General features: G+C 43.6%; 3 protein-coding genes across 5 annotated transcripts; 1 reads left to right on the forward strand and 2 right to left on the reverse strand.

Annotated features, from left to right (window-relative positions):
- Nucleotides 1-3,728: 3,728 nt before the first annotated feature.
- On the forward strand, nt 3,729-5,511 carry arpc4 (actin related protein 2/3 complex, subunit 4). Its single transcript, XM_049733236.2, has 6 exons — nt 3,729-3,894; nt 4,351-4,469; nt 4,544-4,655; nt 4,729-4,824; nt 4,956-5,126; nt 5,203-5,511. The coding sequence occupies exons 1-6, from the start codon at nt 3,892-3,894 to the stop codon at nt 5,206-5,208; spliced, it is 507 nt and encodes a 168-aa protein (XP_049589193.1). The 5' UTR covers nt 3,729-3,891; the 3' UTR covers nt 5,209-5,511.
- Nucleotides 5,512-5,519: 8 nt separating this feature from the next.
- Nucleotides 5,520-13,149, reverse strand: pfkfb4b (6-phosphofructo-2-kinase/fructose-2,6-biphosphatase 4b). 3 transcript variants are annotated; one of them, XM_049733235.1, is made up of 14 exons: nt 12,985-13,149; nt 8,916-9,032; nt 8,742-8,838; nt 8,595-8,661; nt 8,447-8,521; nt 8,331-8,387; nt 8,141-8,262; nt 7,838-8,045; nt 7,619-7,765; nt 7,440-7,544; nt 7,242-7,371; nt 7,094-7,156; nt 6,957-7,021; nt 5,520-6,887 (listed from the first exon to the last, which is right to left on the reverse strand). In XM_049733235.1, the coding sequence occupies exons 1-14, from the start codon at nt 13,025-13,027 to the stop codon at nt 6,828-6,830; spliced, it is 1,356 nt and encodes a 451-aa protein (XP_049589192.1). In that variant the 5' UTR covers nt 13,028-13,149; the 3' UTR covers nt 5,520-6,827. The 3 variants fall into 3 exon arrangements, with proteins under 3 accessions (XP_049589192.1, XP_049589190.1, XP_049589189.1); XM_049733233.2 differs by lacking the exon at nt 12,985-13,149 and adding an exon at nt 9,824-10,024 and having other exon boundaries at nt 5,520-6,598; XM_049733232.2 differs by lacking the exon at nt 12,985-13,149 and adding an exon at nt 9,824-10,023.
- A 1,572-nt stretch (nt 13,150-14,721) lies between these two features.
- LOC125977733 (MAP kinase-activated protein kinase 2) lies at nt 14,722-17,950 on the reverse strand. Its single transcript, XM_049734606.1, has 10 exons — nt 17,423-17,950; nt 17,131-17,270; nt 16,745-16,809; nt 16,553-16,632; nt 16,356-16,482; nt 15,994-16,069; nt 15,800-15,924; nt 15,568-15,653; nt 15,410-15,490; nt 14,722-15,333 (listed from the first exon to the last, which is right to left on the reverse strand). Exons 1-10 carry the CDS (start codon nt 17,723-17,725, stop codon nt 15,154-15,156), a joined length of 1,263 nt encoding a protein of 420 aa, XP_049590563.1. The 5' UTR covers nt 17,726-17,950; the 3' UTR covers nt 14,722-15,153.
- Between the last annotated feature and the right edge of the window lie 112 nt (nt 17,951-18,062).

The following is an 18,062-nucleotide window of genomic DNA, read 5'->3' on the forward strand; positions in this document are numbered from 1 at the left end:
TAACCCCAACCCTAGCTCTAACCCTAACCCTCGCACTAACTCTAACACTAACCCTCGCTCTAACTCTAACCCTAAGCCTAGCCCCCCTAACCCTGGCACTAACTCTAACCCTAACCCTCGCTCTAACTCTAACCCTAAACCTAGGTCTAACCCTAACCCTCGCACTAACTCTAACCCTAACCCAAGCTCTAACCCTAACCCAAGCTCTAACCCCAACTCTAACCCTAGCTCTAACCCTAACCCTAGCTCTAACCCCTACCCAAGCTCTAACCCCAACCCTAAACCTAGCTCTAACCCTAACCCTAGCTCTAACCCTAACCCTAACCCTCGCACTAACTCTAACACTAACCCTCGCTCTAACTCTAACCCTAAGCCTAGCCCCCCTAACCCTGGGACTAACTCTAACCCTAACCCTAACCCTCGCTCTAACTCTAACCCTAAGCCTTGGTCTAACCCTAACCCTCGCACTAACTCTAACCCTAACCCAAGCTCTAACCCTAACCCAAGCTCTAACCCCGACTCTAACCCTAGCTCTAACCCTAGCTCTAACCCCTACCCAAGCTCTAACCCCAACCCTAACCCTAGCTCTAACCCTAGCTCTAACCCTAACCCTAGCTTTAACCCTAACCCTGACCCTAGCTCTAACCCCAACCCTAGCTCTAACCCTAACCCTTGCACTAACTCTAACACTAACCCTCGCTCTAACTCTAACCCTAAGCCGAGCCCCCCTACCCTGGCACTAACTCTAACCCTAACCCTAACTCTAACCCTAAGCCTAGGTCTAACCCTAACCCTCGCACTAACTCTAACCCTAACCCAAGCTCTAACCCCAACCCAAGCTCTAACCCCGACTCTAACCCTAGCTCTAACCCTAACCCAAGCTCTAACCCTAACCCAAGCTCTAACCCCGACTCTAACCCTAGCTCTAACCCTAACCCTAGCTCTAACCCCTACCCAAGCTCTAACCCCAACCCTAACCCTAGCTCTAACCCTAACCCTAGCTCTAACCCTAACCCTAGCTCTAACCCCAACCCTAGCTCTAACCCTAACCCTCGCACTAACTCTAACACTAACCCTCGCTCTAACTCTAACCCTAAGCCTATGTAGCCCCCCTAACCCTGGCACTAACTCTAACCCTAACCCTAACCCTCGCTCTAACTCTAACCCTAAGCCTAGGTCTAACCCTAACCCTCGCACTAACTCTAACCCTAGCTCTAACACTAACCCTAACCCAAGCTCTAACCCTAACCCAAGCTCTAACCCCGACTCTAACCCTAGCTCTAACCCTAACCCTAGCTCTAACCCCTACCCTAACCCTAGCTCTAACCCTAACCCAAGCTCTAACCCCAACCCTAACCCTAGCTCTAACCCTAACCCAAGTTCTAACCCTACTCTAACCCTAGCTCTAACCTTAACCCTAGCTCAAACCCTGACCCTAGCTCTAACCCTAACCCAAGCTCTAACCCTAACCCAAGCTCTAACTCTAACCCTAGCTCTAACCCTAGCTCTAACCCTAGCCCTAACCCTACCCTAACCCCAACCCTAGCTCTAACCCTAACCCTAGCTCTAACCCTACCCTAACCCTAACTCTAACCCTAACACTAGCTCTAACCCCAACCCTCACTCTAACTCTAACCCTAAGCCTAGGTCTAACCCTAACCCTCGCACTAACTCTAACCCTAACCCTAACCCAAGCTCTAACCCCGACTCTAACCCCTACCCTAACCCTAGCTCTAACCCTAACCCAAGCTCTAACCCCAACCCTAACCCTAGCTCTAACCCTGACCCTAGCTCTAACCCTAGCCCTAGCCCTACCCTAACCCCAACCGTAGCTCTAACCCTAACCCTAGCTCTAACCCTACCCTAACCCTAACTCTAACCCCAACCCTAGCTCTAACCCCAACCCTACCTCTAACCCTAGCTCAACTAGCACCCACTGAGATTCGAACCTGGGTCGCTTGGGTGAAAGCCCAGAGCACTACCCTATGGAAGCCTTGCTCTCAGTGCATGCGACATGTATGGTTTTATGGTTACACGAGCAACTGTGTTGCAAATTTTCAATGATAAAACTTTTTGGGTCCCACTGAGATTCGAACCTGGGTCGCTGGGGTGAAAGCCCAGAGCACTAACCACTAAGCTATGGAAGCCTTGCTCTCGGTGCATGCGACATGTATGGTTTTATGGTTACACGAGCAACTGTGTTGCAAATTTTCATGATAAAACTTCTTGGGTCCCACTGAGATTCAAACCTGGGTCGCTGGGGTGAAAGCCCAGAGCACTAACCACTACCCTATGGAAGCCTTGCTCTCAGTGAGTGCGACATGTATGGTTTTATGGTCACACGAGCAACTGTGTTGCAAATTTTCAATGATAAAACTTTTTGGGTCCCACTGAGATTCGAACCTGGGTCACTGGGGTGAAAGCCCAGAGCACTAACCACTACCCTATGGAAGCCTTGCTCTCAGTGAGTGCGACATGTATGGTTTTATGGTCACACGAGCAACTGTGTTGCAAATTTTCAATGATAAAACTTTTTGGGTCCCACTGAGATTCGAACCTGGGTCGCTGGGGTGAAAGCCCAGAGGACTAACCACTACCCTATGGAAGCCTTGCTCTCAGTGAGTGCGACATGTATGGTTTTATGGTCACACGAGCAACTGTGTTGCAAATTTTCAATGATAAAACTTTTTGGGTCCCACTGAGATTCGAACCTGCGTCGCTGGGGTACAAAAGAGTGCAAGCAATTGTAAACCGCCGGTCGAAATAGCCGACTGGTTAGTGACTCGAGCTCTTGCTCGGTAAGAGCTTGGTTCGATCCAAGGCGCGAGAAGTTACCTAGATGTGCTTTTGTTATGCAATTAACCCTTTATTTATTTATTCTTTTTTTTTTAAAACCTTGTGTAGTGTACCTATTGAAGGTGTACCTACACATATTGTCATATAAAGCATGATTAAGCTGAATTTTATGTTTTAATTGGCGAATAAAGAAACAAGGAATAAAACACCGGACAAGTTTTAACATAAATGTTTATTAAAAATAATAATATTAAAAGCAAATTTCAAACCAGCAATCTAATGTGAAATTGCAGTAGATATATTGGATCACAATATTTAGGCGTATATAGGTATACACGTTATTTAAAAACGACTATAAGTGTTATACTACGATACAAGTGTTTACCAGCTCAGTGGCCGAAGAGGAGAGTGTCCGCCCTGAGATTGGGAGGTTGTGGGTTCAAACCCCTGCCGAGTCATACCAGTGACTATAACAATGGTACCCATTTCTTCCCTGCTTGGCACTCAGTGTAAGGGGTTGAAATGGGGCCCCCCCCCTGCTGCTCACGATCAGTGGGACTTTCGGCACTAAGTACTTGTAAATGTCAACATTGTGCAAAGAGTGCTCTGATGTCAAACTTAACAGAACAACAAATCATCCAATAAATCAAGCCTTGGAACGCGACTATGGCAAGTTGCGGGTCAAATCAATGCGTACCCTCGCCGGGTAGTTTAGGGTTGCCTACATTGAACAGTATCCAAGATCTAAATCAGTTCCATGATAGCACAGCTGTTTAAACAGCTGCATCACAGGTTCAAATCTTGTTTAGGATTTTTCTATTTTTTAATACATTTTTTTTTAGTGTTTGCCATTTCTTGCAGCTTGTCAGAAATGCAAACGAGACATTTCGTTCAGCGTTTTTATTCGCAGTCGCGAAACGCAAAACTGCGCAAGTCGCCCGACTATAACAGTCGTAACTCGAGACGGGGAGCAAGATAACATAGGAGTAACTTGACATGCGATACCTGCTCCTCGAGTTCCGTTACCTTTGCGGAAATAACTCTAGCAGAGAGCGGCTACTTCCGCCTTGTAGCTGCTTTTCCTGACACATCAAAATGGTGAGCGCCACTGTACATATTTGCCCCTCGATGACTTTTCACTTCTCTCCGAATTTCAAACGTGTCTTCTGCCTCCGACAAATGTGTCATTGGCGTTAACGCGTTGGACAGAATGTAGCCACTGCTCTCATTCAAACATACTCGACAGCTAATTAGCTAACAGGCTAATTGTAGCTAGTCGACTCTTTAGTGTTATATGTGTGAATATATTTATCATTTAATCCAAACAGGGTCGACTATTATTCTTTGGAGGCAATGTCTCCTAGGACAACGATAAAGGATTGCGACTATGACCGTAAATGCTAGCAAGCTAAAGCTAACAGCTGCTGTCAGTTGACCAGCCTCCACAGTGCACTAACTCCAAACACACAGGACAATGGCAATTGAATTACCATCAACTATTTAATTCTTCACATTCTGTTTAAGTTGTTACCGTAATATTTTAATGGTCTTCAGACGGCCACTTTGCGGCCCTACCTGAACGCGGTGCGAGCCACACTACAGGCCGCCTTGTGCCTGGAGAACTTCTCTTCTCAGGTGGTTGAGAGACACAACAAGCCCGAGGTGGAAGTACGGTGAGTGTGTTAGTTTCCGCTTCTTTTCAGGGCAGTTCTGTGAATAACTCTGTCCGTCTCATGTCCACCTACAGAAGTAGCAAGGAGCTTCTCCTCCAGCCCGTTGTCATTAGCCGCAACGACAAGGAGAAAGTCCTCATTGAGGGCTCCATCAACTCGGTTAGAGTCAGCATTGCCGTCAAACAGGTGAGACCGGCCGGTGCCCACGTCGTAGTCTCTCATCCTGCGCGATAACACACTTGGTTGTCGTATCCGCCAGGCTGACGAGATCGAGAAGATCCTGTGCCACAAATTCATGCGCTTCATGATGATGAGGGCGGAGAACTTCTTCATCCTAAGGAGGAAACCGGTGGAGGTGAGCAGAGCTGCTTGAACATGTGACACTTCTAGCTTGAATATTGACCAGTAGTTTAGTTTTTTTCTTTGGGAAACATATAAGCTTATGTACGGTTTGCCAAATGTTTGTGTTGTTTGTCGCATGTTCAGGGTTACGACATCAGCTTCCTGATCACCAACTTCCACACGGAGCAGATGTACAAACACAAGCTGGTGGACTTTGTCATTCACTTCATGGAAGAGATCGACAAGGAGATCAGCGAGATGAAACTGTCCGTCAACGCCAGAGCTCGCATCGTCGCTGAGGAGTTTCTCAAAAACGTTAGATTTCAACCTTAATAGCGCTTTTTATTTGCTAAAATGATGTCGAAAAGTCTAATACATTTTTGTTTTGCAGTTCTGAAACAGAAGAAACATTCCCCTCGAGTGTCAGTGTGAGAGAAGACATCATCCAAGATGACAAATATAAATAATGTTTGTACTGTGCTTCTTCTTGGTACATTTCTAATCCGTGTTGATGAGCACAGGCTGGATGTGTTTTCCTTGATGATTGAAATCCTTTGTTTTTTAATATATATTTTATTGTGCTATGCTTTTTGTTACTCGCGATGCAATCAATTGGTGCATGATATGTTTTATTACAGAGTCCAACCTATTGTAGATTGAAATCATCCAAAATAATAAATATACTCGCTAATAGGGAAAATGAATGTGTTATTTACCAAGCAGAAAAACTTTATTGACATTTATTTCGAAAGAGAGCAGCAAGGCAAAGTACACTTTTCACAATAATTGTGTACATAAACCATTATAGAATAGAATAAAATGTAATAAAACATATGAAGATGACGATAACAATTTGACAAACATTTTTAGATTTGCTTTTAACAGGCACCAATCTGAACACATCAGTGAAAACATATTTGGGGTAAACATTGGGGATGGGCACTGTTAATTGCAATGGTGTGGAACTGATTAACAATCATACAACAAAATTGGTTCACCAAAATAGTTCACCCTAAAGTCAAACACCAAATTTGAACTCATGTATGAAAATAACACTTCTGTTTTTTGTCCATCACAGTAAAAGAAAAGCCACTAAATCTTACCCCAAAGATGATTTCTTTTGTTTCCAGGCATATCACTGACTGACATTCACGTCCACATCTGGAACATTTCACAAAGACAATACATGTTGAAAAGGCTCATTAAAAAGTCGGAGAGACCCGAAAAAGCACCAGTTACACCGTCACCACTCCTTCTGATAGCACACCAAACATGCATAGAATCATTTCTACAGCTTATGATAGACAATGTTTCCTCAAATAGTGGCTGGCCTCCAATGCAGTGATTCTCAAAGTAGGTACCACGCTCCCTCTAGTGGCCTCAAAAAGAATGACTGCCCAAGTCCAGTTCAGTTGTATTAGGATATTTCAGGACATTTCTAATATAAGAATTGACATAAGTCCAAATCTAAATGACTTTTTGGCCACTATTGTTTTGTTGCAATGTTCAAACTACTGAAAGACAAACAGCTCCTTCTTTCACCCACAGCTTTAGAAAACTGCAAGACATTAAGTGAGCGCTTTTGGCAGTGCTACGTAGTAACAGAAACACACACGGCGTTCATTCAGAAAGTTCCCTGCCCATGGAGTAGTACAAAACAGGATGCCGGTGCCGAACGTCAACGGCGAGCGTCCTCGTGAGGCAGTCGAGAAGTCACACGAGAAGCGTCAGAAGTGCGTCGGCACGGTTTTCAGAGCGGCCTCTGTGCTACGCTGCACGTTCACATTCTGCAACAGCCACAGTTTTTGACATCAACAGGGAAATAAAACAAATTTATTTATTAAATTGTGTCTTTCCAAGACAACAAGAAATACAAATGGGCATTAATACTGATCATGATCTTTACAAGATGAAGATACATTTAACATGACAATTATAAGAGGTTACAAGTTGTGTATTGGCTTCATGGTTAAAGTATAAGACAGACACTGGAGGAAGATGTTTGTAAAGCATCTTTCAAAGCAAGGATGGAGGCGTGTGTGTGGACATCAAGTCGGCCTCCTGGCTGAGATGAGTCTGGGTAAAAAAAATGCGGTAAGGAGAGCTAAATCACTCCTGATTGGTCACGGCGGGCCTCTTACGTACCTCCGGTCGCTCTCGGTGTGTGTTCACGGCATCCACGCCCAAATAGATCGACTCCACCTTGCATCCTGAGAAAACAGATGCTCGTCAGCTGTCTTCAACACGGCCGTTTGAAGATGATGATGAGGAAGAAACCTTACCGTATGCCAGTGGGGTGAGTTTCAACACCGTATGTAACGGGCACTTCAGATAAGGCAACTCGGCTGCGGAACGAGACGACACAAAGTGGACTTCAATAATAATTCAATGAATAATTGTTGTGATGCATCTCCTCAGCGTGTGTCATACCTGCGGTCTTGTCTAAAAAATAAGCGAGAAGGCAGCGCATCACGGCCTGGTGACAAATGACCAGAACGTTCTCCTGCCTCTCCAGCTCCATGATGACAGGCTCCAAACGCTGCACCAGGTCTTCGTACGACTATGAGAAAAGAACACGGTGAGAATGCAATGCATTATTTTTTTCAATCTAGCAGGTCCATCGCTGACCTCTCCTTTTGGATAGCGGTAGCGATATTTGTCCTGGTCTCTCAATGCAAACTCCAGAGGGTAATGCTCCTGGATCTCTTCATACATCATCTCCTCACACACGCCCTACGAGATGAAATGAAACGATGAGTTAAGGTGCCTTAAAAATTTTTTAGGAGAGTGCGCAATATTCTACTCACAGCGTCGATCTCATTGAGAGTTTTCCACTGTTCGTACGGCACGCCCAGACACTCGGCTGTCTGGATGGTTCTCTTCATCTGGCTGGTCCACACTTTCAGATCTTTGATATTCTGCTCCTGGATGTACTTCCTCAGACATTTGGCATACTAGCAAAACGATACCAAACATGACAAAGTGTCAGAACGTTGACCATTGTGACGCTGTTGGGGGCTTCGCACCTCTTTCCCCCGCGCCGACAAGGCCGAGTCGCCTCCGATGCGTCCTTTGATGTTCAGGTCGCTCTCGCCGTGCCGACTCAGGTAGATGGAGCGCGGTGTAATGTGGATGTTCATCAGGTAGTACACGATCCGGCTCTGGATGTGGTCCTGCACGCGGTTCACCAGGTAACGCCGGCCAACGTCCATGATCTTGATGTAGGGCATGTCCCTTTAAGACAAGACAGTGATTTAAAAAATGCTTTCAGTTATATTCTTACTATTCAGAGGCCAACGCAGAAAAGATCGATTGTTGCGTCACCTCACCTGTCCAAAACCTCGTCCAGAGGCTGATAGGATGACTCATAGCATTTGATCCTCTTCATAAAGTCTTCAATGGCCTCTTGAGTGTCACAGTGGATGTAGTCCGGGTTGCCGAGTTTCACTTGCTACCGCGAAGAGTAAATCATGTCGGGTTCATTTGCATGTAAATGGAGACGCCATGATGATAACTCACCACGATGTTTTGCGCGATGACGTCTGGGTCTTCACACACAGACTCCACAAAGAACACCTGCACGCACGATAAATCACTCAGTCGATGGACTTGTCTCACAGCCGCCGAGCGCTTACCTTGAAACCGTTTTGCTCGGCAAACTTGACAATGGCCCCTCGTCTTTCTCTCGTCGTATTGGTGGCGTCAAATACCTGAACAGGTAGAGAAGGAAATGAATCATCCTTGAGAGCTTTGTTGTCGTTTTGAAGAAAGGAAAACACTCACGGCCACTTGCCCTCCTTCAACGCTGAGGTACTGTCGAATGTCGTTAAGAGCTGCCATTGCACAGTTACTGCAGGAACAGGAACACATACTTTCCAGATGCAGCTCAACAAGAGAAGACATTGAAACTAAATGATGAGAGAAACTCACCGTCTGATTTTTAAGCCTTCTTCATTATCCGGACTGAAAAACTCAAAGGATTTGTAGATCTTCACACGCTCTCTACGGTACTGGCCCACGTTGAACTCTGTTGCACATTTAAAAGACAAAAGATAATGTTGATGCTTACAGAAGCTGTTGCTTACGTTTCAATGACTTAAATACCTTTGGTGGGCACTCCGATCCAGTTTAAGTACCGCGTTAGCTTCTTGGAGATGTAGGTCTTTCCTCGAGCCGGAAGGCCCACTGTCACAATGAGGGTGGGGCAGTTGGTCATGCACACTGTCAAAAAAAAAAAAAAAAAAAAAATCTATCTCTGCTCACTCAATGTTGCTCAATTGTCAACTTCACTGTGAAAGTAAGACGAGAAGTCAGGAAGCGACTTACAAGACAAGGGAAAGAGGACAACGTGACGGGGATCGCCACAAGAGATGATTTAGCATATTTAACTCATTCTGATTGGTTGAGAGCAACTTTCAATGTACATTTGGAGAGTGTGCTACTTTCTTTTTCAAACTACAATCACGACAGGCTTATTTTTTTTTCCCTGTTAGGGGATCTAAAATGTTTACATGATAAAAATGTTAAAGTCGTTTCATGTCTCAATACACATTAATTTTGGTGACTAATGTTTTTCTGACATTAGTTTTTAATCACACGGATCTAGATGTCATCATAATTTTAATACTTAATTAATACTTATTTAATTTATTTTAATACTTAATTAATTAATACTTAATTTTAAGCTTCATTTAACCACTAGTGTTCCTGCCGAATATTTGCGAGGAAAAGTCAGTAGAGAGTGGACTCGGTCCAATGACTGATGCAGTGAAAGCTGCAGCTGAAACAGCAGCACAACACGCAGGCAGCGCTTGACTCAGCAAAAACAAAAAAGGACCTGCAACAGAGGCATCCAGATGGGAGAGGAGTTGGCAGAGTGCGTTTCAAAACAGCCGATGTTGTGGACAAACTCAATTAAGTCCAGTTGAAGAAGTGTGACCATTTGCGTAAACTACATCAAACCCATACAACTTGAGATTACTTCGAGACCTTTGGCTGCTGCATCTTCTTACCACGTCTCTGTGCAATGTGGCCGTTCTTGCCCGGTATCCAGATCTTCCTCAGCGGGTTCTGAGTGAGCTCCCGCGGGAAGCCTTCTACCAGATACTCCTCGTTGTCTAACATCATTCACGACGATGCTGTTCCTGCTGCTGTCTACAAGTAACTCACTAAAAGCTCGGTTCTGCGCGCACTGAGGCTGCGGGGGAGAGGATGTCTCATATCAGCTGAGGAACAGCAGGTTGTTGTTACCGTAATGACTGGTAGAGTGCGCAACAAGAATGGATGAGCGAAACAAGATCGTTTTCTACCTCAAATGTGTCAATAAAACATCCGCAGGGTGATATTTTAAAGCACTAATAAATGAACGGTATAAAAAACTGAAAATACACGAAGAGTTTCTGGTGTTCAACAGATTTTACCGTAAAGCCGAGCGAGAGACGCAATAAGAAAACATTTGACAGGAAAAACAACCTTCGCGTGAACTGCACGTGGACAGCGAGTGCATGCGACGATCTTGGCCAATCAGAGAACAGACCGGAAACCTGGCAGCCAATGAGCACAGCGGAGCATCACAACAACCAGCTCGTGCATGACAGCTTGCAGACCCAAGATAAAAAACAAACAGAACCTAAACATTTTTACTCATGATTACTCTTTAATTTCACGAATGAGTCGCCCAACAATATTACACATTTAAATATTTACTTTTCATGATTGATCAAAGTCATTTGGATAAATAAGATAAATAGAGATTTTAAAAAGATTTTGTAACTATAATGTGCATTTATTTTTCATTAGTGACTCATGAAATGCATGCAACTCGGTGTCGTTTCGTCACTTACATGTAGGGACACAAATCGCCACTAGGTTGCGCTGTTTCACCACTTTCACATACAGTAACGTCCACTGCATTTGTTTGGAGGACAAACAGTACGGAATGTACAGATTTATCTAGCCCAAATTGAATTGCTATGGACTGATACCTTTGAATTATAACTCAATAGGTAAGGTTATTGCCTATTTTAAAAGGTTTGAGAAAAACATATGAATCTGTTATGTTCGGAAAGTGTGTGTGTGTTTGTGGGAGCAGAAGTAAAGGGAGGTGGGTGTGTTCCTCCCAAATTCCCTCAAGAACACACTCACTGACAGGAAGGGACAAATGGCCAAGATCTCAAGTCTTAAGTAACAACTCATAAACAAAGCATCATTGTTAACATTTCCATTTTATCTCTGCAATTCAGGACCAAAAGTATGTGCAGCAGTGACTCTTCAGTTTTCAATCATGCAAATTGTCTGCGAAATAGAGTATTGAAAATCAATCTTCTGAGATGTTTAGCATAAAGAATCATTTAGTTACATCCTGTTTTGTTCTTTTCTGCTACAAAATGGGAAAGCAGGAAGCATGACGACACTCCAGGGGCAGAAATATCGTCACACATATGTAGCACCAATGAGATCTGGATGGGGGAAGGGGCTGTGAACAAAACAAATCCATATCAGAATTTAGCCTAAAATACAAAGACAACAACAGTGACTTTACGTTTCCTTACTCCACAAGCAAAACTAATACGGAGAAATCACCGCAGTGGCATTCAACGTGTGCCTAATATAACAATAGCTCCCATCTCCAGATGTAAAAGCGGCCATAATAACAACACAGTGCACGCGTGCGCAGACGCAGCTCTGCCACAAGCCTATAATGGGATTCAGAGCGAGCGGGTGAACTTTCCCCCAGATTCTGCACAGACTCCACCAGAGAGGGAGGGAGGGAACCAGCCAGCCAGAGGGACGAATTATTGGCATTATTCATAGAAGCCCTGATAGACACAAATGCACAGATAACAAAGCCTAAGATAGACACCAAAGCTGAAATATCATGTTGCCCTTCCTCAGCAGCACATATGTGGCAAAACTGTCTGGAGCCTTTACTACCGCCTCGTTCCATTAGCATGACCAGCAAATCATTAGGAGTAGATTAAGGTGAGCAGAGCACGGTGCCATGATGCCAGCTTGCATGTTGTCAGTCCAACATATCCTTGGGCTCAACATTATCGTGTATTCATTCGCCAGGCACGTAGTCATCCGGCATGTCACATAGTGCAGCTACTTTCCAGCATTCCCTCCAGGCAATATGAATTACATAATGCAGTAACAGCCTGTTTGTATTATAACTGACTCATTGGATTATATAGGATGCAGTACAAAAGACTGCTGCACCGTTTAATCTGGGCAGATAAATGAGGTCATAGTCCAAAGCGCACATATATCAACTTGTACTGCACAATATGCACGCTTGAGATGCCAAGATCTAAACTCATGACCTCTTGACCTCTACCGCTTGACGCCCTAACTGGGAATCGTCAGACCCAACCCCTAATCTGTGTGAAACCTAAGCAAAATAAAAATGACTCATACAAAAAAAATGCCATATAATTAGAACACTGCTGGCAACCAGCCGAGGGTGCAACCTGCCTTTTGTTTAAAGTCATAATCAATAATCAATCAAAACGGGTCTCATTGATGACTTGCTTGAGTTCAGGGAATCAAAATATAGTCAGGTGAGTGGAGACTTAAGGAGGTGAGGCTCCTCTCAGCCAGGAACTGTCAGATGCTCGAGTGTCAGCCAGGGGTTATGTGACTGCAACTGTTCGTCCTTTCTCATGCACTAAATGAAGCAGACGTCACAGAATCTCTTTGGCCACATTGAAAGAGGGCGGGGCAAACTTTGAGATTGAGATATATTTTTACACCAGCTTCAAAACTATTTGCAAAGCTGACCGGTTGTGCCAACAGTGACGTGATTCAAAAGGATGCCTCAAAAGGACAAAAACATGTCACTTAAAAAATAAGCTTTCAGACAGCTTATCCACAAGACCAGCTTGCTTCCTTGCTTGCAGACTCAAGGTTAAAAAAAAAAAAAATCGCAATTGGCAACACTTGACAACAAAGCCACAAATCGTGTACGAAGCAAATGACCTCATAAAGTGTCGTCGTTTTTTCGTTAAATGTAATTTAGAGTAAGTGGGCGTTTTCTGCTTGGCATCCGGAAGCGAGCCTACGTGACACACGCTTGTTTACTTCAGTTCGCTGCTAATCGAAGCTGCACAGCTGCCGCTCCAAAAGCTTCCACGTTCCCAATCACAGCCAATAAAAGCCACAGTGCAGATCTTACCTGCCCCGTCCCGCGTGTTTCTTGGGTGGCAAGAGCCCCTCATAATCCGGCTTTGGTGCTCTAGTTCCACGCGTGGAGATAGTCAGACAGTGAGGGGTGGAGAGGGGAGGACATCCACACTGGTGGCTGTCGCTTGTCAGGGCAGCAATGAATGAAGAGCGCGCGCGCGCCCTCCATAACACGCCTCCTCACGTAAGGCAGCGCACGCGCACGTTTGCTTGTTTTTATTTTGCGGATCGCGCACATGTTCTTTAACCGCTCCTCATATTCTTGTGTCCAGAACATGAAACAGATAAACAAGAAAAAAAAAAAAGAATAAATAAATAAATATTTTAAATAAATAAATAAATAAATAAATAAATAAATAAATAAATAAATAAATAAAACTGTTATTTATTTGAAAAGTAACTTTAAAAATCTGTATCGATACGTCAAATTATTAATGTTACTAACATAATTCTATACAATTTATTAGTGATCCCACATTTATTTTAAAAATATATTGTAACTGATTTATGTAGGCATAATGTATTCCCGTTCTCAAAAGTATGATTCAACATAACAGTAACACTAATTGTTAAATAAAATAAACAAATGGAGAAAATGCTAGATCATTCTTAAAATAAAACTATTCATTATATATAAACAATATACAGTACCAAGAATGATTTCACCAATAATCTAATAAAATGACGGAATAATAAATAGATCAACTAAATAATATCAACGATTTACTATTATCATATTATGAATGGAATAAAGAAATTTAGAAACTCTATCAAAAAGCCTCCATTAAGGTGTACAGGGACTAAGCAGCTTTCACAACGTCCTTTTTAGCCATAAGAAAGACATTCTTGTCACTGCTCTTGCCAACTAGGAAGTTGCAGATGTTTGACTGGCCTGCCTGCATTCCAATCAAATAATCTTAACGGGGTGAAGAAAAATATTCAATTCTTTTCATGCAAACCACACTAGGGAAGCAAACAAAAATTAGTAGAGCAGAGCAAACAAGGGCAGAGTCTCATGCTGACTTGATAGCTAGATAAGAGACGATAGATAAGAAGATAGATAAGAATGAAAATACAACCTCTCCCCGCCCAAACAGCATAGTAGCTATTCCAAATAAACTTAAAACTGGATTTTATGATGTGGACTTAAACTTGAGCCTCTTTTGCAAACAAACAAGCTAAAATCCCTGCATCTCTGGGTCACTGCAGCCAGAACAGTTCAAGCCTAAGTCACCTCTTAACTGCTGAGACACGCAGTGGCTGCATAACAGATTTATGCAAAAGCCCCTATGAGTGAATGGCTTCCAGGAAAAAAGTGACAGAATTTGCAAGTTACAATAAGCCTGAACCGGTCCCACGGTTACATAAAGGATGGTATGTATGTATACATGTATGCGATATTGCACAAATGGAAAAGTACAGACACACCCTCCAACATGAGACTACTATTACGAAAAGGTGAATTCCCAAATCACAGAAACAGTGCAACAAAGTTGTCATTGTGCACTTTCTATGCATGCTGACAAAGACTTCCGAAGTCCATTAGTGATTCTTTCCACCACATGGTCAATCTCCTCCAGACTGGATTATTGCAAAATTTGAATTCAAGCTAATCCTTAATGTCTCACCTGTCGCTATTCCTCTTTAGCAAGACTCGCAAATTACAGCTGTCGAAAATGCAGTCATTTGCAATGTTTGGTTTCATGTACAAGAGATACATGATAACACATTAAAAGTACAGTTTTATTTGAAATACTGTAATAGTACTCGTAGCTTTATAATATTTACACAATCTGCTATCATGACGCATATAAAGAGTGTACCCCCTCCCCAAATGTGACATCATATAATTTTAAATGATCATCATTGGTGCATTACTTATCATCGCGCTGGAATGTTGCGCCCCACCTTGGTCCTATCTATTGAAGGGAAGTGACTGCATAGGTGCAACTTTGAGCCAATAGGGAAAGATTTGTGCAACTGTAGTTGTTATTAATCCTGCTCATCTAAAAATAAACGTACATATGAAATATTTGTTATTTATTGTAAATATTCCTATTTATTTTTTGGGGTTCAGGGAAAGTAATGACCAACTACAAAATGATGTCAATTTTGGGGGGGGAATACCTTCTATTGTAATTATAGAGTTGCAGGGTTATAATCAAGTCCCCTGGTCAGAAAAAGGAGTTTGTGTATTGCCATTCAAATGAGCGTCATTCTCTACAGGCAGCGGTCTCTTGCGTCTTTTAATGAGCAGAGGGTTGTTGGATGTGTCTAGGTCTTTAATCCTCACTTGTTCATAATCGACACGCATGGTGGCCAGAGCACTGGTCATTTCCTCCTGATGAAATAAACAAGCACAAGTGAATTTTTTTCCTCATGACTTGTGGACAAAATTGGCAAAACACCCTTCTCACTTTGACGTCGTCCCACAGCTCCCTGTCCTCTGTCAGAACACGAGTGGTGTGGAGAGGTGTGAGCGGGACCGCCATGGATTGCTGTGTGAGCGATACGCACACATCTGAGAATAACACGGAGACGTGCACGAGGAAGTATGTGTGGGTTGTCAACTTACGCTGATCCAGGGGTGGCTCATGAACTGACCGATGGTCATCCTTTCGTTGGGGTCCGTCTTCAGCAGCTGGATGATGAGCTGCTTGGCTGCGGAGGAAAAGATGAAGTGTTTTTTATCTGACAAGCATGGGGAGAGCATGCAAACTCCACGCTGAAAAGGTCAGAGCTGAGATTCAAGCCCTTTTCTCTAATTTTGAAATGTTATTGATACTTTTAAAGTCTAAAGGTCTGACCTTCCTCTGAAACGTCTGCCCACTCTGGGTTGGGGAATTTATATTGTCCCAATCTGATCCGCTGCTTCATCCCAGGAGAGATGGCCTGGCCTGTGTTGGAGTAAAACGGAGGGAATCCACACAGCCTGGGAAAACATTTTTAGCCTCAGTGATTTCCTCTTGCTTCACATTTTGTAGACACATGTGACACTCACAGAATGTACATGATGACTCCCAGAGACCACATGTCACATGACTTGTCATATTTCTCTGGGCCGAGGACTTCAGGGGCTGACAGGACCGATGAAGGAAATGACACAAATGAGAAAAATGCACATTTGTGAGAATTGCACATGATTGTAAACGACCTAAAATTGCAAGGAAGTGAACAGTTGGTAAGAAGTTAGAACGTCAAATTATAGCAGCACACAGATAATACAACACCAATACGCCCTCTGGTGGCTGATCAGCATACAGAAATACAAATACAACAATTTTTAATAAAGCTTGTTAATCCCAATGAATAATATTAATGCAAATTATAGACATATTATTTGCCGCAACATGATAAACTCACCGACATAATACGGCGTATAACAGGGAGTTTGGAGAGAATCATGAACAGTGGTCTCCTTTGCAAAGCCGAAGTCGGTCAGCTTGAGTGATGCATTCGCCTCTTTGGTGCTGTACAGCAGGTTTTCAGGCTGAAGTCACAGGTACACAAATATTGACTTAATCGTAAATCATGGTGTATTCAATAATCCGCCGTTTTACCTTCACATCCCTGTGAGCGATGTTCATGTGGTGGATGTAGTCGATGGCCAAGCCGATGTCTCGCATGATCTCCGATGCCTCTAATTGGACAGCCACAATGCAAGATGCAATATTGAGCATCGGTTTTGCACGCGTATGGAAAGTGTCCTCTGTGGGGGCCACGTGAGGAGGGTTTTATGGAGCGTAACCCACCTCGCTCAGTGAAGGCCTGGTCCCCTCTGGCTTGAATGCGGCAGAACAGCTCGCCTCCCTCCATGCTGAAACACAAACAGATGAACACTGAGGAAGCATTGTTCCCAAAACACCATTAAGGGAGCACAATGGCACCATTTTGTACAGGGGGGTCCTTCACTTTATAATTGAGTTCAGAGTTCCCAATTTATACTCAAGTTAGCAATGATTATTTTTTTTTATCCCTACATGGGTACGTAACCTAAAAATGTCACAATTATAGTAACTACAGAAAAAAAATCTGAGTCGGGTGCAGCACAATTGTGTAAGCTACAATTCTAATATTGAACATATTGATAAATTATTCAAATAAAGCATTAGTGTGCCACAGAGCAGGTGATGCTCACCACTCCATGACGATGAGGAGACACTTCTTCCCCTTGTGCATGTTCTCATACAGGCTGAGGATGCGCACCACATGCGGACCAGCAGAAACCCTTGCGTGCAGCGCCACCTCACGGCGGGCTTTAGGTGTGTCGTACAAAATCTGCTCCGCACATAAACAATTAAAGAAAAAAAAACAGTCATTAAATATCCTATAATGTGTAGGAGCATTGATGAATTTTTTTTTGTGACTACCGCCATCATTTAAGTTGTTCAAAAAATTGTGACCCCAATGAGAGAACGAGTGCGGGCAACCTTGAGGGCGCACTTGAGTCCCGTTTTCTTGCAGAAGCATTCCAGCACTTTGCCGTTGATTCCCTGGCCGAGCACATGCGAGGTGATCTTATAGTCGTCAGTCACCGCGTTTTTCCTCAACTTTACTTGGGTCACGTGAGCAGGAGGCTGCAGGTCGGGAAGCGCGACGAGGCTGCTGCTGCTGCAGCCGGAGTCACATACCGGGAGGATGCCTTTTGTATCACGCAGTGTCGTCATGGTCCCCGTGTTCTCTTGCGTGATGTTGTTGTGCGTGGTCGCTCCGGGTGCACGAGGTGTGTCCATTCTTAGTTCACCTCTGTACGACCCGGGCAACTTTAAACACTAAATGCAACATACTTCAAGAACGAAAAAAAACATCCTCAACTTACGGCAGAAAAATGCTCGTTGGCGTGCAAAGGCAAAAGCTGTACATTCACAGAAAGTAAAGGCGAACGTAATCATAACAAATCATCAAAAGTGCTGCATGATGTTTACAGAACAGGATGTGCCTCTCCCCGCAGGACAACGTCTCCAATTCAGTGACGTCACTCAATTCCAATGCACCCAGCTTCTTAAAGGTCCAACAACGCACAAATACACTTGATGGGACCCAAGGTATAACTATAAATTTGAACGATAC

Source organism: Syngnathus scovelli, chromosome 11 (genome assembly GCF_024217435.2).
Source record: "Syngnathus scovelli strain Florida chromosome 11, RoL_Ssco_1.2, whole genome shotgun sequence".
Lineage (NCBI taxonomy): Eukaryota > Metazoa > Chordata > Actinopteri > Syngnathiformes > Syngnathidae > Syngnathus > Syngnathus scovelli.